The 24,813-nt window shown below is 45.5% G+C and overlaps 2 protein-coding genes across 4 annotated transcripts in view; one reads left to right on the top strand and one right to left on the bottom strand.

Annotated features, from left to right (window-relative positions):
* The window catches only part of ATL2 (atlastin GTPase 2), a 38,076-nt gene extending 23,912 nt beyond the window's left edge, over positions 1–14,164 (top strand). The window contains exons 3-14 of one of the 3 annotated variants that reach the window (XM_062490693.1): positions 143–277; positions 1,647–1,751; positions 2,482–2,532; positions 4,590–4,646; positions 5,231–5,323; positions 5,590–5,728; positions 6,566–6,693; positions 8,821–8,877; positions 9,650–9,721; positions 11,482–11,913; positions 13,172–13,186; positions 13,305–13,950. In XM_062490693.1, coding sequence (XP_062346677.1) covers positions 143–277; positions 1,647–1,751; positions 2,482–2,532; positions 4,590–4,646; positions 5,231–5,323; positions 5,590–5,728; positions 6,566–6,693; positions 8,821–8,877; positions 9,650–9,721; positions 11,482–11,913; positions 13,172–13,186; positions 13,305–13,412 — 1,392 coding nt within the window. In that variant the 3' untranslated portion in view covers positions 13,413–13,950. Of the gene's footprint in view, positions 1–142; positions 278–1,646; positions 1,752–2,481; positions 2,533–4,589; positions 4,647–5,230; positions 5,324–5,589; positions 5,729–6,565; positions 6,694–8,820; positions 8,878–9,649; positions 9,722–11,481; positions 11,914–13,171; positions 13,187–13,304 lie in introns of all 3 variants that reach the window. The other 2 variants (XM_062490691.1, XM_062490692.1) reach the window with 2 other exon arrangements.
* Positions 14,165–17,614: 3,450 nt separating this feature from the next.
* Positions 17,615–24,202, bottom strand: EIF4A3 (eukaryotic translation initiation factor 4A3). The gene is made up of 12 exons (XM_062490690.1): positions 24,015–24,202; positions 23,747–23,819; positions 22,893–22,959; positions 21,964–22,026; positions 21,387–21,519; positions 20,653–20,733; positions 20,216–20,357; positions 19,293–19,431; positions 18,726–18,841; positions 18,123–18,230; positions 17,914–18,041; positions 17,615–17,814 (listed from the first exon to the last, which is right to left on the bottom strand). The coding sequence occupies exons 1-12, from the start codon at positions 24,178–24,180 to the stop codon at positions 17,798–17,800; spliced, it is 1,233 nt and encodes a 410-aa protein (XP_062346674.1). The 5' UTR covers positions 24,181–24,202; the 3' UTR covers positions 17,615–17,797.
* Positions 24,203–24,813: the final 611 nt, after the last annotated feature.

The raw sequence follows: 24,813 nt of genomic DNA, 5'->3' as shown, positions 1-24,813 counted from the left end.
GCATTGTGTTTCAGTATTTTGTGTAGTGTTGTCAGCTGGCTCTGAGGAAAATGTAGTAACAGCGTGCAAGTCTGCTAAAAGGTAGCATGTTAAAAAAAAAATAATCTCCTTCTTGGTTTTACCTAAGTTTTTCCTTTTGTAGACTTCTCCTTGCTGGATAGGTGGAAACAATGAGCCATTGACTGGGTTTACATGGAGAGGTGGATGTGAACGGGAAACCACTGGCATTCAGATTTGGAGTGAAGTGTTTGTAATTGATAAACCTAATGGAACAAAGGTGAGTGCTTGACTTACCTTGATTTACTCAGGGTCTGAAACTTGAGTAGGATTTTAGCCTCTGTGTTGTACAGAGATTTTAGCTCTGTGTTGACTCTTTTAATGTCATGGATTTCACCGTGGCTGTTTGAACACTGGTTGCTTTCCTTTGCACTGAGTAGCTGTAGAACATATCTGGAAACTATATCAGCATAAGGATGGAGACTGATTCTTACAACCCAGCAGAAAAATTCAACAATAGTCTCATTCTGAGAGTACTTTATTTTGGCAAAGTCTACCATGTCCAGGCTGATGGGTGGGCTATCCTATGGGATGCTGTAAAACTGTAATGGCTATAAATACCATCTACAGACAAGTGCTGTGGTGAAAAGCTCTGTAACACACACTGTTCTCTGAAGGGTGAGAACATGTTCTAGCTTCTAGCTGTGCTCTAGTGAAATGTAGTAAAAATGGCTGTATGTACTGCAGTGTCTGGAAGCTGGTCCTTCCATATAATTTTAACAGGCAGTCTATAAAAAAGGACTAAGTCTAAGAGTGGGAATAAAAGCACTAACTTGATTGTTTTTTGACTCTTAAATCAGTTTAATTGCAAAGTTTACTTGGAGGTGTTTATGCTGAAACAAAGTGTTAATGTCATTAATAAATATTTACTCCACAATAGAGGTGGTGATCTTGAACAATTTGTGTTCTGAACCATCAGTTTTAGGTTATTTATATTTTATACCCTTTGCATTTGCAAGGGAAGCATCTGATGTAAAATCCATGGGACATGGGTTTTAAAAATAGTGGCTTCATGATGTTTTAACAAATTTCACAGCTAACCAAACCTTTCTCTGGTTAAAAACCAGTTATGTTGTGTGAATCTGCTTATGCTTTGAGAACAAATCACTCACTTGTTCTTGCTTATCAGTGGGAAAGAGAAGTGTAGTAGATCCCAAAGAAGGGAGTTGGACTGATAAACTTTTTTCATTACTATCACTTCCTTCCTTTTCATTCCAGTAGATGGTATCAATTATCTTGTTATCTGTTGGAAAGAATTATTTTTATTTATTTCTTTATTAGTAACCATCTTACTCCTAGCTCTAATGAGCTATGCTAGATCTGCAGCTAAGGCTGATGTTCTTGCAGTGAAAGAGAGCTGAGGGCTGTTTCAGTGGGAGAAGGTAGCCAGGCAAGGTCAGGGGCTTGAGGCTGCTGCTGGGGCCCTCTGGCTGCTGCTTACTCACCTGTGGGTGTGTGTAGCCACCTGTGCAGGGAGCTGGCTGAGGGGCAGAGACTTGCTGTGCTTGGAATAGGACTTAGCCCAGTGGCCTGGAGTGTGAAAGTGTCCATGATCTGGTTAACTGCTGCTGTTCTTTCAAACTCTGCAGGTTGCTGTACTACTCATGGATACCCAAGGTGCCTTTGATAGCCAATCCACTATCAAAGACTGTGCAACAGTTTTTGCCCTGAGCACCATGACGAGCTCTGTCCAGGTGAGAATATCTGTGCTAGCAAATAATGGCAGAACCCTCTCTCCTGAAAAGAATGCAAACAATTATCTCCTGAGCCACACTTGGAAAGTTCACCTGCATCTCTTCCTCCAGCTCTGATTTAAAATTCCACGCTTTGTTTTATTTTCAGCATAATACATAAACTGGCCAAGTTGCTCAGTGGAATCAAAGTTATGCAAGGCCAGGCTGAGTTAAATTGCTGATAGAACTGGGATATCCCATTTCCCCCCCCCAGGGTGTCAAAGTAGCAACTGCTTCTTTACAGATGTTAGAGAATCTTTTTTAAGGCTGTAGATAAGTTTGGGGTGACATTATGCTGCTATCAGCCAAACTTAAAATTGCTGCTCCTATTAAAGTGTCAGTTAAACTCCTGACAATTGTGCTGTACTCAAAACTGCTTCTAAGCTTGTCCCTTAGAAGTGCCAAAAGCAAGCAGGTTTTTGAGGGGTGACAAGTGACTTTCTTCAGACATGCCAAACCTAAAAGGAACAGGAGTATGTAGAGCACTACTCTTGTCCTGTGGAGCTGGCTCTGGCAGATTGTTTCTGAATAAGGAGGTGACTGTTGTTTGAGATGTGTTCTGTGTCACTTTGCTGATTTTTGGGTAGTTGCATTTTTTCTGGAGGCAGCAAAAATTCCCAATGTGTGAAAGAGATTATATGAATGTAAGACAATGGTTTCGTGTGACACTGTAGTTATCTGTCTCTTGCAGGTGTACAACTTGTCTCAGAATATTCAGGAAGATGACCTTCAACATTTGCAGGTAGGAATATGGTGAATTTATGTTAAACTGCTTCTGAACTGATAGTCTTTGACAATGTTTTAGAAGTGGCTATTCATGTAATTGACTTTGGAGCTGTTTGCTGCTTCATGTAAAACACTGAATTTGACCTGATACTAAAACTGGTACAATCTGTAAAAATTGTTTGCATCAACTCCACGATGCTTCTACTGTGCCAGTGCAGAGGTAAAATAGTGTGGACTTTTAATCTGTCTGATTCTTTTCAAGTCTGTTCTCTGTATTGCAAGTTCTGAAATTCCTGAAAAAAATGACAAAGGGCGATTATTTATGGGAATACTTAATGGTGGAATTCCAATGTTTCACTTTTTTCTTAAAATAGGAAAATGGGTGTTATTTCATAACCAGTTTGTAAGGAAGTGTTGGAGTTTGGGTCAGGCCGGAGTCTTCTGTCTAGAAGCCATCTCTGTTTTTTCAGCTGAGAAACTTCTGCAGAGTTTTATTTCTGCTTCGAAATAAAAGCAGGAGAATGTTGTCTTCTCTTCACTGGAATTTTATCCTCTATTGGAACATCATGGTCAAAGGCCACTGAATTCTGGCTTCATGTGCAAGAACCTTATCTCCTTAACTTAAAACCTATAGCTTTAGAGAATAGCTTGTGTATTACCAAATGCCAAGGCCGTGACCTTGTCACAGATTAAAACTGTTCAGTGTGTCTTCAGTGCTGTAATAGATTGGCTGCCAATGCTGGAAGTAGAAGAGCACTAACTAAAAGTAGTCTTATGAAGCTGTTCTCAATTAACAGAGTTGTATCACTGGGCCAACACCCCCCAGCCCCCCAAAAAACCCAACCAAGCAATATAGGTGGTTGAGAACCAGGCTTCCCTTGAGACTTTGGTCCTTTTACAGCCTCGGTGTAATCTGAATAAAATGGTATTTCTGTTCTACTGGAGGGTGAGATTTGAGGGAAGGAAGGGAAGAGCAGGATGATAAATACAAGCACTGGGTAGGGGACACTCATGCATTTAAAGTTGCAACAGGGAATCGTGGTCTGATGGAAGGGAATTGCAATTTTCTGTTTTAACAGGAATTTATGTAATTGTGAAATACTGTTAGTCTCTGACTGCCTTTTGCAGTTAGCAGCAGAGTGAATGAAGTAAAGAGTTTGGGTTAAAGAAACCAGACTCTTGTGGGTGCTTGGCCACTTCACAGCTGAGTTTGCTCAGGGTGACAAGGGCTTGGAAGCTAAGCTGTGTTAAATTAGTCTTAAGTAATTTGTGATCAACACTGGAACTGTCCTTTGAGCTGTAATTTACCTGAGATGCTCCAGGAGTTACTTCAATGCAGAATAATGATTGCCTGCTACTGGAGAATTCTGGTGTGCTTCCATCATCTCGACCTCCAGTACCTGTGAGGAGGCTGACATGGATCAACCCCTGCAGTATTGACCTCTGCTGAACCACCCAGCACAGCTCCTAATTCCTGTTCTTGTGGGTGCTTTGGCCTGCTCAGGCCAGCAAGGAATGCTGCTGCTGGTATTAAAGATGGTGAAAGCCATGAGAGGAAGACAGCTGATACTTGCCTTGATACTGGAGGGAAGGAACAATTACTACTTAAGGTCACGGGCTGAAGCAGAGATCTGCTGAACTTGGCTTGTATTTAAATGTCTGATATATCGGCTAGAGCCAAACTCCCTGGGTTATCCAGGAATAAACCTTTTGTGGGAAGTAAGGGGCAAATGTTAGAGAGGCTGACCTCCTTAGCCTAGGAAGCAAGTGTTGGAAGCTGGCTTGGTGAGAAATGCAGCCAGCTTTTCTCTGAGAATAGCCCATAAGCCACCCACTTAAAACTGCAGTGTGTTGACAGTTCAGGAATTGCACTGTGAAGCCTGTGGGAATCGTGTCTCCTACCTGAATCTTATTGAGGGTTGGTGTAGTCATTATTGAGTTCTGTTTGCCATTCTCACCCTATAGTAAGATGTAAGATTGAATGCTTTTGTTTTTTAGTGACGCAATGGAATATTTCACAGCAGAAAAATGTGTTTTCTATGTGGCACAGCCTTACACTACTCTTTCTCTCAGTTGTTTACAGAATATGGAAGACTAGCTATGGAAGAAATTTACCAAAAGCCGTTTCAGGTAACTACGTGTTAAATGGATTTGAGCAGTTGAATATGTAGAAAACGAGCTCAGGATAATTTCTGAAGATTAATTAGTTGGGCTGAAGGTAACCACTTCTTTGCAAGACTAATTTTCCTTCACTACTGCCACATGGCTTTGCAAAAACCCAGTGGAAAAATGCTGAAGGAGATCACGTTTTGGGCAAGTAGAGCTTTGTGCTTGATCTATAAGGCATAAAAGGAATCAAAATGTCAAGTGATGTGCAGGTGTTAAGGAGAAAAATTTTGTGCTGCCTTCTTACTTATTACTCTGAGATATGGTTAGTCTTTGCTGGTGGTAGATGGTTCTGAGAAAAAGTCCTGTTTAGTGGTGGGTTTTTTGTTTAGTTGATTTTTTTAAACAAGCAAACACTTGCACTGCAGAACTACAAGGCTGTTTCATTTAGAGCAGCCAGATGTACAAAAAAACTTCCATAGTATCCTTATTTGTAATCTATGATATATTTAGTTTTAGAGCAGCAAAATACTTATCACACATGTGACAGAATTTTTGACCTTTGGAATAAGGCAAAGCATTCACTGCTGTTGTTCTTCCTGTTGCAGACATTAATGTTCTTAATTAGAGATTGGAGTTATCCTTATGAACATGCATATGGCTTGGAAGGAGGAAAAAAGTTCCTAGAGAAAAGGTTGCAGGTAAGTTACCTCCAGCAGTCCTTTTCTGATCTTCTAAGTGACACCTTGCTGTCAGGGCAGTGATGCATCATGAGCTGGCTCCTTGTGCTAATGAAATACATTTGTGGTGTTTCCACTCATAGGCAAAGTTGACATTATTAGGTTCAGGAATAAAAGCTTAGACACTTTTGTGCTCTTACTACTTTTAAGATGATGGTTAATCTTGATTGCAGTGCTGTAAAACTGGTAGCAGTTTACTTACTGCCTTTTTTTTTTTCCCCCTCCAGGTAAAACAAAACCAACATGAAGAGCTACAGAATGTAAGGAAGCATATTCACTCATGTTTCAGTAATCTTGGGTGTTTCCTGTTGCCCCACCCTGGTCTTAAAGTTGCGACAAATCCAAATTTTGATGGGAGATTGAATGGTAGGAAGCTTTTCATTTTGCGTTTCTTGATTCAGATCACTGAGTTTGTTTTCTTATATGATGGAAGTTAAACACTGTAATGGTTAGCTATTGAAATGCCTGACTGGAAAATAAAAGGCTAAAAGGTGAAACTGCAGAATTTAGAAATGTGTATTGTGTGTTCTTTTTAGTGGTTCAAAAGTAGAGGAATTAAGCAAATAGAGGGAATTGATATCTTTGTGTCTGGCTGTTTATTGTATTCTGATAACTTGAGACATGCTTAAAGGTCATTAAACAGAGATTCCAAAGGTATCTAAGGGCTCCAGAGGGCAGAATTCCCAAGATTAAAGACTACTTTCTGGAAAGGCTTTTCTCTAAGAACTTGCTGAAGCACAGGTCATCTCTGAAATGGCTGAGATAAAAGCCATAGAGTTCCGCTACTGCAGAATGCGAGGCAGTCAGGATTCCTCCAATGGATGCGTGTCCCCCAACAGAGGGGATGGATCAGAATGACACAGGCTATAAAAATGAGTTACAGTGGTGGGATGCCAGCCCCAGCTGTGCTGAGGGCACACACCTGTGGGGTCACTGTGCATCAGTGTAACGGGGGAAATGCACTTAAAATATTGAAAGGACAGTGGAACCTTGTTCTCCCAGCCTGAAGTTAAGATTGGTAGATCAGTAAATTCTACCTACTTTTAAAGCCTTATGTATGTAAGCCTTTAAATACCTTAAAAATGCAGTTCAGAGTTGTAATGCTGTGGATTTAGAAGGATCATGGGCTATCAGTGTTCCTTTAGGAGATACAAGATTGAAAACTAACCACTTCTTTTCTGGAATTGATTGAATTTTTACTAGACATAGATGAGGATTTTAAGAATGAACTGCGGAATTTGGTACCGTTACTGCTTGCCCCTGAAAACTTGGTAGAGAAGGAGATTAGTGGATCCAAGGTGACCTGTAGAGATCTTGTAGAATACTTCAAGGTAAGCAAACTCATACTAATTATTTCTGTTAATAGCTTAAAAGACAGTATTCTAATTTTAGGCCACGTTGTTCCCAGAGAAGATAAGATATCTAGGCTGACAATCGCTGATCAGCTCATTTGTATTTTCATTTCATTACTCTGACTTTCCAGAACTGGCACACTATTTCCTAACAGTACAGCTTTTTGCGAGCTACTGTTAGCAAAATTTGTGGGTTGGTGGCTTTTATTTTCCTCTGTGAATAGGCTGAAATAGCTCAAGCTGTATTAGATACTTTTTTCCTACTTTGAAATCTCAGTTGGGTTGGTTTTATTTGGCTGTTGTTGTTTTTGTTTGTTTTGTTTTGGCTATTTATAATTAAAGTAGGTGTCATGTAGTTTTTGCAGATAGAGGAACAGCTCTTAAACTGCAAGGCATGCAATGAAAATTTCAGATATTCCTCCTCTGGATTTTTACCGTGCAAGAAAGGTTCTTTCTAAACACTTGCATGTGTAGCACCACTGTGCTCTGAAATATTTATGTATGATACTCACAGCTGTTAGTCTTGAGCTTTTTTGGTATCATGGTGACATCAGCAGAAATGTGATAACATAATCTCTACATCATCAGGGATTGGTCTGGTGTGTGTAGCCCTTTTTTTTTTTTTTTTTTTTTTCCTTTTCATTGGAATGACTTAAACAGTTGGCTTGGTAAGAATGATGCCACTGTCGCCTAAAGACGGGAATTTTGCATTGCTACTTTTGAGGTAGAAAAGTTGGCTTGAAGTTAAGAAACAAACTTTACAATTTGAGACCAGAGCTCATTTAACTTCATTTGTAAAACAAAGTAACTTTTTAAAGGAAGGCTATGGTATGGGATGCAGAAGTGATGGCTGTTCTGGCAAGCGTAAAGTCAACACAGGAGCTCAGAGGTTCAGTCTCTGTGTGGATGCACGCTGCTTTTTGCTCCAATTTTTCTCTAGTAGGACCCACTCAGGTACAGCAGCAGTTTAGAAAGGACTGCATCCTAAAAACCCAAGTGTAAAACCTCTACTGGAAAGCTGATTCACATCTTATATCCAGTCGGGGAGCAGTGCTGTGGGGTGCTGCAGAAATGCCACGCTTATGTAACTAAGGAGGTCTGCTCCCTTGGGACTGTGCATCTGCAGCTGAGATTGTGAGGCCTGAGTTGGAAACTGTAGGGCTTTTACTTGGAGGAAATAGCTACAGAGGCAAGGAGGGTGTCAAGGGAACAGAATCCTGTAGAACTCTATATGTTTTTGTAGGTTGTTCTACAACCTAGAGCACTGAGTACATGGGGACCCTGATAACCTTGTTCTCTCCTCCCAGGGAGCATAAAATCCTCAGACCTACCTGAGGCTTGCAGACAGGGCAGGGAGGGAAGGCAGCAGTGAAGAGAGTCAAGATAAACCCTCCTCAAGGGGCTGAGAGTGGCTTTGCTGGTGTAACTTGCACAGCTTGTCCAAAGCACTGGAATGGCTGCTACTGCCTGCTGTGCCATGGGCCAGCTTGTGGGCTGGACAAGAAATAGAGTGTGTTCTCTTCCAGCCCCTTGAAACCCTGCTGGGAAAGAAAGGACACCTGAGGATAAGTGGGGTGGGGCACAGTGGAATAGGCTGCCTGTGTAGCTTTTGCAAGTGTTTTGTCTGCTCAGCCCTGTCTGCATTCAGGGCCTTGATCTGTTTTCTTTTCCTCCTACACTTGGGTAGATCAAGGCATGTGGGGGAGTATTGGTTCTCCCAGCACTGGGGTAAATTTGGGCAGGCCTCTTGCCAGAAAGGCTGGGGTAGTTATCTCCACTCTTTTGTTATGGGTGAAGATTCCCTGTTTAGCAAAGACCTTATGCATTTGAGGGAGTAGAAACCTGCTGCCAAACTTGTCACTTCTCAAGACAGTGGTGATGTCTCTGGGTGCTCTGATGCCCTCCTGGGCCCTAGTCTCAGGCACAGGAAAGTGAAAGGGAAAAACAATGCCAGACCTTTATGAAGAAAATTGCATAATTTAGTATTTAGCACTATGTACAAAGAAATAATCTGACCTCTGTTTTTGTATCATCCCTAATTTCTTATTCTCCTTAAACATAAATGTGTAGAAAAATAAACATTTTTTTTTTCTCCCTCCCATTTAGGCTTACATTAAAATCTATCAAGGAGAGGAGCTACCTCATCCGAAATCTATGCTGCAGGTATTTTATTTTTTCAAATAATCTGATTAGATTATGTGTACTTGTTAAATTCTTTGCAATTGAAGAATCATGTCTGCTGTGGGCCTGAACCTCCCCCACACAGCTGTAGTTCCTGAAAGATCTGTGTACTTTGAATGCCATCTGAACTGTGATGGTTGGCTACTTTTCCTCAGTTTCATCAACCAAATGAAATTAAATCAACCAAATGGAGCTGGGGTCTATCTGGTTGGCTGGGTTTTTTAGCTGCTTTATTCTCTAAGCATGAGTTTCCTGTAACTTGCTGTTTGCCTGGGAGATCCAGAAAATGAAATCTTGCAGCTTTAACTACAATAATTATTCCTGACACAACACAGGTAGAAAATAAGTCTTAAATTCTTAACAAACTTGACAAATATGTTTGACACCAAAACTTGAAGTCTATAATGCAGAAATAATACCAGCTTCCTTCTTTCTTCTCAGGTAGTGAAGTAATCCAGTACCATGATTAAAATATAATACTTTAGTGACCCTCATGTGGTTATTAACAGTAAACCATTCAGAAGAGATTGCTCATGATGAAAAGCCTGTACAAGCAAGCTGATGTTTGTTTGCAGCTGTGCTAGAAAGCTGGAGAAAGGCAGCAGTATGTTTTAATGTATCTTGCTAAGCTTCACTTATTTTTGTGTGGCCTTTTCCTGGCCATCAGGAACTCTGGAAGTTTCGGGGGTATGTTTTAATGTTGTGTAAAGCCTGGGAATGCTGTGGATGACACGGGATGCTCCATGTTTTCTAGGCAACAGCTGAGGCGAACAATCTTGCTGCTGTGGCAGGAGCAAAGGACTTGTACAGCAAAGGCATGGAGCAGGTATGATGGCACAACCTTTCCTAAACACCTGCATGCAAATACAGGCCTTCAGCTTCCACGTTGTCCTCAGGGTGTGAGCACTTCATTGGGGGAAGGATTGTGTGTTTTCTGCGCTCTCAGGGCCAGGACTTGTGTGTTTTCTGCCCTCTGCTCTTAGCTTGTGTCTCTGATGCTGGGGAGGTATGAAAAAAATGTGTGTGTTTGCAGGATTCCCACCTGTTAGTTCCCTCTACTGCTCTTGACAAGCATCTCAAAATCCTGTGACATGAAATGCTTGCAAACAGGTGAGCGGACATTGGTTGGGTCAGGGTTGCACAGTGGTGGAATTCTAGTTCTGTGGTCTCATACTTCTGAGCTGGGGCCATTCATTAGCTGTAAAATGCAGGGATTGGAGTGACTTAAACATTTGAAGAAACACCCTGGAATATTAGAATTACTTTGATAAACCTGTGTATGTAATTTCCCACCTGCTGCTTCTCTTGAAGATAGTGATCTTAAATGATTCTAAGCTGAATGCTGGTTGGATTTTGTGCTTTACTGTAGTGGTATGCAAGGTTTTATCATAGGAAATTCTGAAAACCATTACGTATCTTGTAAAGCTTAACAGGACTGTGCTTATTGTGAAACTGTACAACCAGAAAGACCAGTAGGTGTGAGAACATGCTACAAACATAGCTCGCCATTAATTAGGCTAATTGTGGTCTTAATGGCTGAGGTAGCTTTATGTTTTGAAATTAAAGACCTAGTGCTAGTGGCAGACAAGCCAGTTGTATTTGTTAGCAGGCTGTTTGGAGGTTGTTCTTCTGGTTTAAGGGAACTCCTTTATTTCTGTTTTGGAAAATGTCTTGAAATAGTAAATGTGCTGTTTATAACAAGTGCCAAATCTGCCTTCCAAACTTGAGTCTTCAGTGGTTGTTGAGATACTGTAGCTGTAAGGTTTCTCACTTGGAGCAGGGAATAAACAGAAACAGATGTTCTTTTAAGCAGACTTTGTTTCCATAGTAATGTTCCCCAGTACTGTATATTTTTATATCACTGTAGAGCTATGCACATATTATGGAATGGGTTTTTTATCCAGATGTCTCATATGATGTTCTTGATCTGACACAACTCAGAAACTTCTATTTTTAAGAACAGAAGTGGCAACTCTTTGGATTTAAAACTCGATTATGTAAAGGTAGTTCTTGCTTCAGCTTCTGAGTTGTCCTTACGAACTAAAGCCCTCCTTTGCTGAGTGTGCATAACTAAAATACCGTCCCCCTAATGCCCTGAAATGTAGGAAAGGAACAACAGGTGCAGTGTCACAGAGTATAAGAAAACAGTGGACGTTATTTGTGTGGTGGCCTCTTGATCCCTCAGTATCTCCTGGTGTTTAACATGCTCTGGGCAGTGTGATAAAACTGCTCTGAAGGATGAGACCGGTAGACATTTTCCAGGGAGTTTTGATGGATGTGGAGAACTTCAGTCTGGGAAGAAGCAGGAATGTGCATGTGGCTGTTGTTCTGTCCTCCTGGGCTTGCCTGGAGAGAACAGTGGAAGTATGAGTTGAGTCCTGCACTGTGGGTCTGTGTGTGGTTGGACAAGTGAGGCTCCTGCCCTGCCACGATCCAAAATTCCTTTGGCTGCTTCACTGGACGGGCCTGGGGCTCATGGAGCCGAGGGGGCTGCAGGAGGAGGAGGGCAGCGAGGGGCAGGTGCTTTCTGTGCAGCAGCAGCAGAGGCTCAGGGTGTAATTCTGGGATGTCTGGTTGCTCCCACAGGTGTGTGGGGGAGATAAGCCTTACATTGCCCCGTCGGACCTGGAGCAGAAGCACCAGGATTTCCGAGAGAGTGCCATCCGGCAGTTCCGCTCCGTGAAGAAGATGGGAGGGGAGGAGTTCTGCCGGCGCTACCAGGAGCAACTGGAAGTGGAAATCGACGAGATCTATGCAAACTTTGTGAAGCACAACGATGGCAAAAACATCTTTTATGCTGCTCGTACCCCTGCCACTCTGTTTGCAGTCATGTTTGCCATGTACATAATCTCAGGACTGACTGGGTTCCTTGGCATGAACTCCATAGCTGCCCTGTGTAATCTCGTACTGGGGATGGCTCTTATATCGTTTTGTACTTGGGCATACGTTAAGTACTCTGGGGAATTCAGAGAAGTTGGAACAGCCATTGATCAGATCGCCGAAGCTATATGGGAACAGGTTGGTATCTGGTTTTATTGCAAAATCTTGCTGTCCTGAACACACAAATCAATCGGTTTCTGTTCAGTGCTGAGAGAGAAAAGCTGGTCTAGACCTAACAGAGAATGTTAGCACTGCCAAAGGGAGAAATCTGCTCAGTAGTGTGACTGCTCTCTTCGGGAACAGATGCTGCACACAAGGAGTGTTAAATAAGCTTAGGATATTAGCAAAGAAGTGCTGCTTGAGGTGCAGAAGGTTACTTAGTAAGTGCTTTGGAGGTAAAGAGTGGAGGGACTCTTCAAAATACCCTTTCTTATTCAAAGCAAGGAGTTGATTAGTCCTTGGAGAGAACTGGCTTGGGTGATGGCTTTCAGCAGCTGCTACCAGAGGGTGCACAGCAGGTTTCGTCCATCAGGGAGACTTGTGCTCTCCGTGACAGCTTCAGTGGGTGCAATTGCTGTTTGCAAGGAGTACTCAACAAATTCTTGGAAGAAAAGACGTGAGCATAAGGACAACAGAGCTGGAGGAGAAAACTTTCTACACAGAGATTTTGCTACCTGAACTCAGTTGACACAGCTGTGCCAGTAAGGCCAATGTAGAGAATTCCTGACCGGTCGTTTTTGGAGCATTCTAACTCTGTCCAGTGCCAGCAGAAGGGAAATACTTTCCTGCTATTGTTACTGGAAATAAAAGATACAGTGGCCTTATCTGGGATTAAGGTGTGTCCTGTGAGGCATGAGCAGATAACTAGCTGGAGCCTTCTGCAGAGATGCTTGCTTCCACAGCTGGAAAATTGCTGTGTTCAGGACCCATCCCAGGCACTGGTGCACTAGGCCTCTCTGAGGAACCTTCTGAGGGTCCCAGTCAGATTTTGAGTTACAGTGGAGCAGAAAAAGCGAATTTTTAATAACAGGGAGATGAGCATCAGTGAATTAAATCAGTATCTTGAGTTAGCACCACTGGCTGGTGATTGAAATTGAGGCTCTCCAGTACTACTGGAGCTGCTGCTGCAGGATACCCCAAGCACACAGAGCTTGGTTTGACTGCTGCCTTCCCTGGAAGGGGGAGAACTTGACTTAGGCTGGCAGGAGCTTGCCATTTGTGGGCTGGAGGAAGGTGGTCTCCAAAAGACCTCAGCAGTGTTGCTGTTAGAGCTGCACATCACCAGGAATATGCAACAAGCACTGCAGGTCCTGTCTTCTGAGTCACTCTGCTTAAATGCTCATTCTTGCTGTTGATTTTTCTGAATCTCTGCCTTTCTTTTCCCTCCTTGCTTCAGAGGAATCCCAGGAAGGTGAGAAGTTACTGGCAATCAGGTTTTTTTTTTTATTAATTTTTTTTTTTCTGAACTTGATTGAGTTTCTGCCGTGTTGTGAGAGCCGTTTTCCCTAACAGCTGAATTCGTGTTTTAGGTGTTTTCCAAACTCTTTGAAGTCCTTAGACGCCGAACGGTTCGTCGTGCTCTTACATCAGTGCCGCGACAGCGACTCTCATCCAACAATAACAAGAAGAAAAACTAGCCAGTATTTTTAACTTTCTTTCTGTATCTGAAGTGTTCACACTTACACATATAGGACAATAAGCTGGACCGTCTGGGCCGGTCTGCATAAATGCTGTAACCATACCAGACTGATGCTGCATATGGGGTATGGAATTGCACATCCATCTTCTAGGAACTGTAAAGTGGTTTGAATTCAGTGAAATACTGCTGTGTAGGAGGGGTATCACTTGTGTCCATAGCATGTGACTGCTTCAACCTCATTACTCTAGCAGCAAAGTTCATTTCTCTTTCAGTTCATGCCACTTTGTGTCAGACTTCATCATTCTAAGTTGTTTCATGATTTCAAGTCTCATCTCTTTATATGATTTCATATCTTATTTTCCTTGGTTACCTCATTTTCTTGTTTCTTTTGCACATTTCTCATTCCACAGGTGTTGAAGCCCATGAGTGATAATTTGATGGAGGATCATTTGAGGCAGTCTGTAAAAAACTCTATCAAAGCAGGCCTGACCGAGCAGGTGGCTCACCATGCCAGACTAAAGACAGACTGACAGTTCGTCTCCTCTTCAACTCTGCCCTCTCATCCTAGACATGCTTGCTGTACCATGAGAACTCGATGATAATAAAAAATAAATAAAAATAAACCAAAGTTTACAATCAACTGTAGAAGTAGTTAAGTGTGATCGGCTTCACAGTTTGCTGCCATCACCGGGGAAGAATTAAGTTTGTCAGTGCTCAGCTTCTCAGACAAGCTGGTGCCGTGGAGTGGAGCCCGCTGGGTGGGAGGGAGGGGCTCAGTTTTATACAGTCCTGGCGCCCCGAGTTGAGGGGAGGGAGTGGGAGCTTCCCCAGCAGTGCGAGTCCGTGCAGGCTCTGGCTTACAGCGGGAGCCCGTCCCCTGCAGGAGCTGACTTCAGGGAAGTGTCACGATCAGCCCCCACACCAGGCGTGCTCTCTCACCCGATGTCCCCAGCTCGGCGCCTCCCTCGCCAGCTCCAGCGAGCGTTTCTGTGTGCAGCCGGGGGAGCAGCCACTCCATTGCAACGCGTCTCTCGCTTTCTTGCCTTTCAGCCACTGTTACACAGGTGCATGTGCTGGTTCCTCACGCAGAACTGGGGGTGTCAGGGAGGCAGTGGCTCAGCGCTGAGGGTGTCTTGCCTTGAACTCGCAGACCTGGTCCCGAGGGAGGCGCATATCGGTACTGAGCTGTCTTTTTCTGCAGTTTAGCCTTCGTGTATATAATATTGCCATTAATTCTACTGGGGAAGAAATTCCATCCAAAAATGTTGCCTACAGCTACCAAGCAATGAGTTAGGATTGTCTGTACAGTGTGTTTAGTTTTTATTTTTTAAGAAATCACAGATAGGGCATGTATATGAAATATAAATATATAAATACGATTTTGTATCAAAGTTTTGTAGTTTATGGCAAAACCTGGTTCTGTGGTAGCTAAGTGCAGTTCCTGTAAAGGAATGTTTGTGGCTCATGTAAATGTGTGAATGCATCAACAATTTGAAGTTTTTTGATATATTTGTGATATTTACCTGCCTTGAGCACTGCAATCTCTCACCCCCTTGGGAAAATCAATGGGAATGTTTGTTGTGAAACTCTTGTCTTCTGTTGCATTTTAAAGTTATTTCCTGTAATTTATTTTCAGTACATTATTAAAATCAGTTGTGTATATATGAAATGAAATCCGTGCTTATTTTTAAAAGATGTTTCAAGTATTGTATTCTACTACATAAACTATGTCAAATACTTATCCTGACAATTATATGAACAGATTTGTTCTATTGTACTTCATAGCATTCTATTGAAGCCGATGTTCCTCTCATGCTTGTCTCTGGAAGGTGACCTCTGTCCAGCTCATACCCCCTCCCTGTATAGGAAAACCTCCTGCTGTTCTTAAGCACGCTTTTGACTTGTGGAGTTGCTTGTCAGATTCTGCCCTCCAAAAATTGTATCACTCTGAAATCTTGTTACTGGCTTTACTGTCATTCTTGGCTAAATCAGTATCAACTGTGTGGAGTGTAAAGGCAGCTAAGTAATTAACTGCTGTAGTCTCAGCTGGAAATGGCTGTGTGCAATAGCTGGGTTTTTTGCATTCCTAAATGGTAACAATTTTTCATCAACATTTGAGCTTTAACATCTCCCCTCTCTCGAGCGAGGGAAATCATCTGTCTAGGACTAAAGCAATTGCACTGTGACTTTTGCACGGCAAAGAACTGCTGGGGAGTGGTGGTTACCTGCCCTCTGCAGGTGAGGGCTCAGCTCCAGGGGAATGATGCTAAAGAGGAGGTAGGAATGTCGCATTTTATGATATCTCAACCTGTACAGATTAAATACTGTTATTCAAACAAGCCCATGTTTGGTGATCAATCTCTTTACTAATCACATGAGTCTCACGGGGGCTCGCAGGGCCTGCCCTTGCTGCTGGTGGTCTCCAGGAAGGTGCGAGTCACATTTGAGGCTGTGCCCTGCGGCGATGGCAAAAGCAGAGCTCTTCCCACAATGTGGACAAGGACTTGCAAGGCTTTATCTGGACTCTTCTACAACTTTGTGTCAGGAGAGTTCCTGAACGCTGTGCTGCAAAGTTGCAAAATCCTCTCGAGCTTGTGGGAGGGATCAAGGTGACTTTTAATGGAGTGTGGGAAAGGGATGTTTCAGGGGATAAAAGGGGGCGGTTACGAGGCAGTAGGTTGCGGGTTTGTGTCCTTGTTTGGCTGTATTGGCTCAATCCCATCTCCCCCTTTCCTGGAAGAGGGGAGTCCACTCTCTGGGCACAGAGGTCAAAGTGCCAGGGACTGGAATGGGACCTTGTTTGGAGTGGCAGCAGCCTGGAGTGAGGTTGTGTCACTTAAAAGCGAGCTGGATTTAGCCAGCAAGTAGGGGAAGGGGCCAGGGAGCCACTGTTGGAGCAGTTCTAGGTCTGGGTTGGACAAATCTGTTTTTGCAGGAGGCAGCTGGAGGGACAAGGTCTGGGCTGATTTGGAGGGTGTGGGGATCCATTTTTACCTGTGACTCCCCCTGTGGAGGCAAGAGAGGCTCTGCCAGGGCCAGTAAGGACAGACTTGTTTCCCAGGGCCAGCTACTGAGGGGCAGGCACGATGGGGATGTGCAGGGGGGGGCCTGTGTCCATCTGCTGGTTACTGGAGCAGACTGGTGGTCCCGAGGCTGGATACTGGATGAGCTGAGCCTCCCTGCCCAGTTCGTGGAGGGATCCAGAGCGAGGGTGCTGGTGCCGTTGTCCCAGTGCTGAACATGGACCTGGATGGATGGTGTGGGCATTCTCCCTGTGTGTGCCCAGTGGGAATGCTGGCTCAGCCTTGCTGCTGGTGGCACATGGAGGCATGGAGCTGGAGTGGCTTCATGTACATGGGCAGCCTCTTACAATTAGTATTCCTAGAATAAGCTTTGTATTTCTCAACTGGTGCCTGTGTACTGTGAAGAACATCAGGTTGGTGCACGGAGTAGGTGCCTCAGGGAACTGAGGAGTTTCACAGGGATTCAAAGGAAGGGGCAGCTGCTTTCTCTGCCCTAGGCTACTCTGCTGCTACTCAGGAAAAGAGTTCTGAGAGCTGATCCAATTCTGTGCTAACTGGTGCATTCAGGCCTTGGTTCCCCCGTCCTCTCCCTGAACACACAAAAAGCTGAATTTAGCAGGAAAAGCAGAGAGCAGACGATGGTAACGGACCTCTGGCCAAATCTTGCCTCACAAAGGGACACAGCAGAGCGAGGTAGGAAAGCTACAGCTGGCAAAGTACAGCATCATGCCAGAAGGACACACGGGAAGATGTAACGAGGTACAGCAGCAGAAAGAGGTGGAGGCGACAGGAGAGTTGCTCCTTCTGTTTGGGAAGTGTGTTCCCAGGTTTGTTGGGATGGGAAATTCCCAGTGGTGAATTCTAGCTCCAGAAAGATGTAAACAGCAGGAAATTTCTGGCTACCTCATAACTCAATTTTCCTACAGCAGGCTAGGGCCGGGCCACAGATTTTTCCTGTAGATGTCTGATCCCTAAAGGTTAAGTTAAGGAAACTAAAAGTACATCAGGTGGCGTGGCACAACAACAACCGAAGGGTAGAGAACAGGAAGTCCTGTCTTTTATGAACCCAGACATGGACTGGAGTGTCCAATGTTTTGTTCCATTATGCCAGCCAAGTATGGCAGTGTCTCAGAACTCCCTGCCTGTTACTATGCTGGATGAAGTAATTAAGCACAGGTTCTGGTAAAACCTCCTCTTTTTTATTGAAAAACATGGGTGGGAGTACAGACAATATTTACACAAGTTCCCAAGTGCAGATCAACTCAAGAACGTATGATCAAAAGTACGAAAAAAGGATGTGGGTCCAGAACAGAATTACGGAGGGTACCAAAGGGTACAACTTCCTGCTAACCACAGACCTTCAGATAAGATCAGCGACTGAAAGGAGAGAAAACAAAAGAATTAAAAAGTATGAAAGGGAATGAGCGGAGAGCCAGAGCACAGCACTGCTGCTCCCGGGTCATTCCCAGTGCTCACCGTTCATGGGCATCTCGTCGATCTGGGTGGAGTAGTACTGCTCGATGTCCCGCAGGATGCGGATGTCGTCGTTCTTCACGAAGTTGATGGCCACGCCTTTCCGGCCGTACCTGCCCGAGCGGCCGATTCTGCGGAGGCACGGGGGGAAGAGGGAATGAAGCCACTGTGGGAAGAGTTCCCCCAGCCCCTGTGCCCTGTGGGAAGCCTACCTGTGTATGTAGAGTTCTCTGTTGTTGGGCAGGTCGTAGTTAATGATCAGCGACACCTGAGGCACATCCAGGCCTCGAGCCCAAACGTCTGTGGAAATAAGAACTCGGCTGCAAAGAGAAAGGCACACTTGAGGACTTTTCTGGCAACTCCCAGTCTCCAGCACAGAGCATGCCCTGCTATTCCATGCTCCCCTCCCCTGCCCACAGCACACCAGCAGCATCCACACTTTTGCTGCACAGAAAGCTGTCTCTTGCATTATCGCCAAACTTCAGTCAAGACAACTTGGATCTTTCAGAAGGAATAATGCTCCCAAGTGTTAAAAATACTGAGGATGGAGCACAAACATTTTTTCCTTGATGTATTTTAAATGCAGCAAGTCTCAACATCTTCAGCAAAATAGAACAGACTAATTCTACACCCAGAGCTACGAGCATCCCCCCTTGGAAAGTGGCCATCTCTCAACCCTTCAACACCACAAGAGATAGGTGGAAATTAAGAGTTCTCCTTAATCTGAGCTGAAGGAAGCCTTGAGAGAGAGGTATTTTTAGGGTTTCCCCGCCCTGAGGCAGCAATGATGTAAGTGACGCTATCTGGGCATTTACCTGGCACCAGATCTGAACTCTTTCATGATGGACTCTCTCTCCTTTTGGGGCATGTCCCCATGCATGGATGAAACTGTGAAGTTGGCTTCCCTCATCTTCTCTGTGAGCCAGTCGACCTGTGAACAGAGCCTGGGTTAGCTCTTTGCTCAGACAGCCAAACACAGCAGCTGAGCTTCAGAAGGTTTGCTGAGATGAGCTGGTATGGACTGAGAGACACTTCCACAAGCATTCTGAGACTAAGGGAAGTAAATAATCCTTACAAACCATCAGCTGTACAATTACAGGGCTCCACAAGCCCTGAAAGGAAAGGAATTAAGAGCATTTATTCAGGAAGTGTGGTTTTGCTCTAGGAATTATAAGCAATTACATTGAGCACATTCTTACCTACTTCTCCTGTCAGCTGTACCAGGTCTGCCTCTGTTGTTTTAAGTTAGGCACATCCCAAAGTTTTAACCTATGGTCCTACTGAACTATTTCCAAACGGGGGAGCAACCAGACCTCTTAACTAACCCAGCACTGTTTGAGCCACCCTCAGGAAGCACCATGCCCCCCTGATGGCTCCTGTACCTTTCTCTTGGTGTTGCAAAAGATGACAGCCTGGGTGATAGTCAGCGTGTCGTAGAGATCACACAAAGTGTCGAACTTCCACTCTTCCCTCTCCACAGCCACGAAAAACTGCTTGATTCCTTCGAGGGTTAACTCATCACTGTAGAGAACACCACAAGCAGGTGAGCAGCAGTTAGAAGGGACGGGTGTGCTTCACCAGACAACACCCCTATGCCCTGTGTGCCGTGGGTTCCTGTGTCCAGATGGAATCCAAGTAGTTCTAAGAAGTCCTGGGAAAACTCAGCTTTAAGAAGGGCCTTGAACGTGACCTGTTCAGCAGGGACTGGAACTGCTCTGCTCCAGGCAGCCACATCCAAAGGGGAATAGCTCTGTTCTCATCATTTTTACATTCCAGCTTCTTGACAAGAGAGACTGAAGAAAGTCTCAAGAAGCTCAAATGTACTAAATGGGGCAGTGTAAGAGCTCAGTCAAGAGGGAGACTCCTCCCAAGTTCCAGTGCACAAGGACCTTTGACACCACCAGATGTAAACTATGCCTCCAAGAACACCCAGGATCAGTCAGCTAAAGGGTTTTTTTGCCTGCCCTATAATAGAAAATTATAACAGGAAGCCTAAAAAAATCCTCACGGGGAGCCCAGGAAGTGGGTAAGTGTGAAGGACAGATTTCCATGAGCAGAGACTGCTATCCATGGAGAGAACAAGCAGACAGCCAGGGTGAGTAGCAACACACAGAACTGGACAAGGATAAAGTCAGGGAGATAAGTCAGCACCTGCTGGGAAACAAGACTTGAGCACATCTGCAGACACTCAGCAATGTGAGAAGGAACACGAGAGACTCTCTGTACATTTCGGTTTGTTAATACTGTGAACTGCCCAGGGCTGGACAGCTCAGAGTCCCTGCTCTCTCCAAGGAAACTCACTCACCGTTTCACCAGGATGCGGATGGGGTCTGTCATGAATTTGTTGGTCATTTCCAAGATTTCATGCGGCAAAGTGGCGCTGATCAGAACCACCTGTGTGGCTGGAGGCAGGTACCTGTACACATCATAAATCTGCTCCTTGAAGCCTGCAGGGCAAACCAAGCCACACAGGAACAGTTAGCATATCCTTCTCCCAAGCATCCTCCTCTTTCCCAGTCTGATCTGGAATCCAGTACTGGGTCTATGCTATGGGATGAACATTATTGTATGGATCAGTAACATCAGACAAGGCATGCTGTGTAGCTTAACCCATTACAGCCTGTAACTAACTATAACTGTCTTTTTAAAAAACAACTTCTAGAAGTGGGCCTGCTAACTGGGACACCTTGGAATCTCAAAGAAGTGAGGAGAAAGCAAGTAAAAAGGAGACTAATGTTTTACCTTTATTGAGCATTTCATCTGCTTCATCCAAAACCAGCATTTTGATGGCACGAGTTCTTAGGCTTCTGCGACGAATCATATCTGTAAGATTTCACTTTGTGAGATGAGAATGCTCTGAAAGCAAGTAAGCCCCACCACTGTCAGGGCATTTTGGTGGAGGAGGGACAGATATGAAAAATACAAAATGCCAGATGAACTTGATGTCAAGAGAATCCACAAAAACTGTCTGAGAGTCAGCTCGGTTTGGCAGCCGCTAATTTTTTCAGATTTTTTTTTCCCCATTTGTGTGGACCAGCTCACGTTCTCCCAGTGACAGGAGCTTGTGTAAGGGCTGTGTGTGGTGCCAACACAACCCCTGTGGTAACTGCCATGAACAGTAAATGGTAAACTCTTCATGCAGCAGAAGGTACCAGCTGAAGTGCACCTGATTTAACAAAGGAGTAACCAGCAGGACACAAAAAAATGTGGGCCAAATTTTGGCATTTATGTAGGCCATGGCTTTTATCCCCTTGAAGATTCAGGGACTACAGTACTTTCTCCTTTTACCAAACCACCACATAAAGAGTCACCTCAAGAATGAAAAGCAAAACATAAACAGAGAAAATGAAAATACCCTCACCATTGATTTCCCCCTAGCCTTTTCCAGGCACAACAGCAATAAGTTGTTACCTTGTTACACTCCCCACCTTGAGGTGACGCTAAGGGTGTTACAATAAATGTCAGGATTTCCTTACCAAACACCCTGCCCGGAGTGCCAGCCACAACGTGCTGCCCATAATCCAGCTTGCGGATATCCTCGCCCACGTTGGTGCCCCCGATGCAGGCGTGGCACTGCACGTTCATGTAGTCTCCCAGGGCCAGAAGCCCCTGTGGGGATGCAAAGAAATGTGTTAATTACCCCAGCTCTCCTCAGGCTGCATTTGGGAAGAAATGCAGGTCTACGCAGCCATGCTGTGGGTTTTTTAAAGAGATGTTAGCACAAGATGTTAGAGGGGACTTTTTAATGTCTGTCACCTAAACCTCCACAACAGCAGGCCTTAAAACACTGGAAATTCAGTTCTTCAGGGATCACAACTGCTTTAGAAGCGCTGGCCTTAAAAACTGCTGGGGCTGTGCAAACCCTCTCACTGTCAAAGTAAGGGGATATAATGCCCAGGAGCAAATGGCCCAGCATCAGATGATACTTTGTTATTTCTCTCAGGAACAGAAAGAAAAAGTGGAAGCTGGGCTTTCAGCTCTGCGGGAGAAACACCAGAGCACTGGCCCCAGGCCTTGTCAGTGCTTTCCAGACAGGGACTGAAATGCTCCTACCTTCTGAATCTGCACAGCCAGCTCCCGAGTTGGTGCCAGGATCAAGGCTTGGGTCTCACGAACCTGGTTAAAACACAGAATCACATGGTAGTTAATCACAGGCCAGAGAGCCAAGCATGCAAGAGATGATGGATCTCACAGAACTGAAGCTGTGGAATGTCACAGCTGAAGGATATATCACACAAATTTGTCTAAAAAAAAAAAAAAAAAGAAACAAAAAAACTGTGCACACTTCTTGCAAAGTAAAAGCAAATTTCAAGCCCTTCAGTTCTGTGTGTTTGGTTCAGATAAACACCTGCACTGCTCAAGGACTCCAAGACAAAGTTCTGAAGTGTCACCTCTAAAAGTATTATGGAGCACTTAAAATAAACAAAGCAAAAGCTTTCCTTTCCACTTAGAACATGCAACATTTATGTCCCCAGTGACAGATGAGTGATCCCAGCCTCCTGAAAACCACTCTTTTATTCAATTGCGTCTGCACATTCAAGTTATATCCCAAAACTATTGGATGGACACAATACCCCTGAGCAGAACAAGAGCAAACAGCTGTCAGTCAAAATCTAGGTTTGATTCTGTGCAATGTGTGGCAGTTGTTCAGATAGGCTGATGAGGCTATTAGGACTGTCTGAAGACAGTAATGCCTGCTGAGAGATTAATTTAGCCCTAAGAGGTGAAAGAGGTCAGCTGGTAAAGACAACCTTATGATTACAAGACATCATCTGAACTTACTTTGACAGACTGGCTTTAACACTTACACTGCTAGAGAGTCCGGTGAAGTTCTCAGTCAGAATTCTGTCTGAGGTTCACTGCCCGTAATTAAAAGATTTCAATGTAAAGCTTCAATTATTCACTCTTAAAGAACACACTTTTACGATGAAGACCAGTGACTTAGTAAAAATTATTTTTAGCATGTGCTGCTGTGAAATTACCTGTATGTCCAGGCATTGTAGAACAGATATGGAGAATGTTGCTGTCTTCCCTGTTCCCGACTGTGACCTGAGAAACAGATGTCTGGTGAATATTCTGGATGTTTGGGCAAGCAGAACAGGCAATTTCAACATATCCCACCCCTCTGCTCTCTCTCACCCCTCCACTGCAAAGAACTCGACAGTGCCAACAAAGTTTTGTCATGATCAGAGCGTGATCTGCTGTCAAGCATCTTTGAGAACTGCAGTAATACCATGGACAGAAGACTCCAGGATCCCCAGCTCCGGCACGTTCACTCCTTATCAGACCAGCACTTTAACTTTCTGCCATCAGCCATACATTTTCTTTCAAGTAAATGACAGGTAAGACAATGCAATTTGCAAGGCTAGTAGTTTGCACTAGCGACCAAGGAAGATTTTTTCAGCGGGATGCCTATCCTTCTTAGTTTCTAAGACGTATTTTTTTACAGTAACTAAACCTAATAAACTTTGGCGCTAACCACTATTAGGATCACAGCAAGTTAGGCAATTTCAGCGTTTTGCTTGTCGCATCATAAAACCACAGAATAGTTCGGATTGGAAGGGAACTTAAAGAACGTCCCCCCTGCCATGGGAAGTCGCACCTTCCACTGGACCAGTTTGCCCAGACCCCCTTCCAGCCTGGCCTTGAGCACTCCCAGAGATGGCACATCCACGGCTGTTCTAGCCAACCCGTCCCAGTGTCCCACCAATCTCAGGCCATTCCCCGCACCCTGCCAGGCACCAGCCCAGGCCCACGGGTGGCCGACCCCGCTTTCCAGCCTCAAGGCAGGGAGCGCGACCCACACCCCCCCCGCCCCGTCCCCGGCCGCACTCACTGCGCGATCACGTCCCTGCCCTTGATGATCTGCTTGATGGCTCGCTGCTGGATGGCCGACGGCTTCTCGAACCCTGCGAGGGCCAAGGAACACCGTCAGGGCAGGCCCCGACACCGGCCGGCGGCGGCCGCACGGCGCAGGCGCGACGGGGCCACATCCGGGCCCTGCCGCGGCCCACGAGCCCCTCCGTGCCCTCAGCTCGTCCCCCCGGGCCCGTGCCCCGCGCCCCCCGCTCCTCGCCCCTTCCCCCTCCGTCCCCGCCGCCCACCGTAGGCGTAGATGCCGCGCAGCAGGTCCTCCCGCAGGCCCATGGTGTCGAAGGTGGGCGTCACGTCCACCTCCTCGCTCGTCTCGAACTCCACCTTGGTCATGTCCTCCTCCTTCATGAGGCGCTTCCGCGCCGAGCCGCCCGCGGACCCCGCGGACCCCGCCATGGCCGCGCCGCCGCCGCCGCCGCACAACGCCCGCCGCGCGCGCCCTGCGCCGCCACTGCGCCTGCGCGGGGCGGGGCGGGCGCGCGAGGCCACGGGGCGCGCGCACGGAACCACGGGATAGCCGGGGCTTGGAAGAGCCCTCTGGAGAGCGCCCAGCCCTGCCGGGCCTGGAATGCCTCCGGAGAGGGAGAGTCCGCGACCTCCCTTGCCTGGGCAGCCCGTTCCAGTGCCCTGCCGCTCTCAGTGCAAAAGAAGTTGTTCCTCATGCTGAGGCGGAACTTTTGCGTTCTAGTTTATGGCCGCTGGAAAGCGCCCGGCACCATCCTCTCGGCCCCCGCCTTTGAGGTGTTTGTTTGCGTTGATGAGGTTCCCCTCAGGCTTCTTCAGACTAAACAGGCCCAGCCCCCTCAACCTTTCGTCATGAGACGTGCGCCAGTCCCATCATCATCATCTCTGTCGCCCTCCGCTGGACCCTCCCCAGGAGCTCCTTGTCCTCTATTCCCCTGAGGAGCCCAGAACTGGACACAGCACTGCAGAAAGAGCTGACTACAGAGGCAGGACCAACTCCCGCCGCTAGCTCTTCCCAGTTCACCCCAGGAAACGCATCCGGGGGGCTGGACGGGGATGTGCGCG

This window comes from Cinclus cinclus, chromosome 3 (assembly GCF_963662255.1).
Source record: "Cinclus cinclus chromosome 3, bCinCin1.1, whole genome shotgun sequence".
In the NCBI taxonomy this organism is placed as follows: Eukaryota; Metazoa; Chordata; class Aves; order Passeriformes; family Cinclidae; genus Cinclus; species Cinclus cinclus.
The sequence above is the reverse complement of the archived record's forward strand: the minus strand, read 5'-3'. Positions and strand labels throughout refer to the sequence as shown.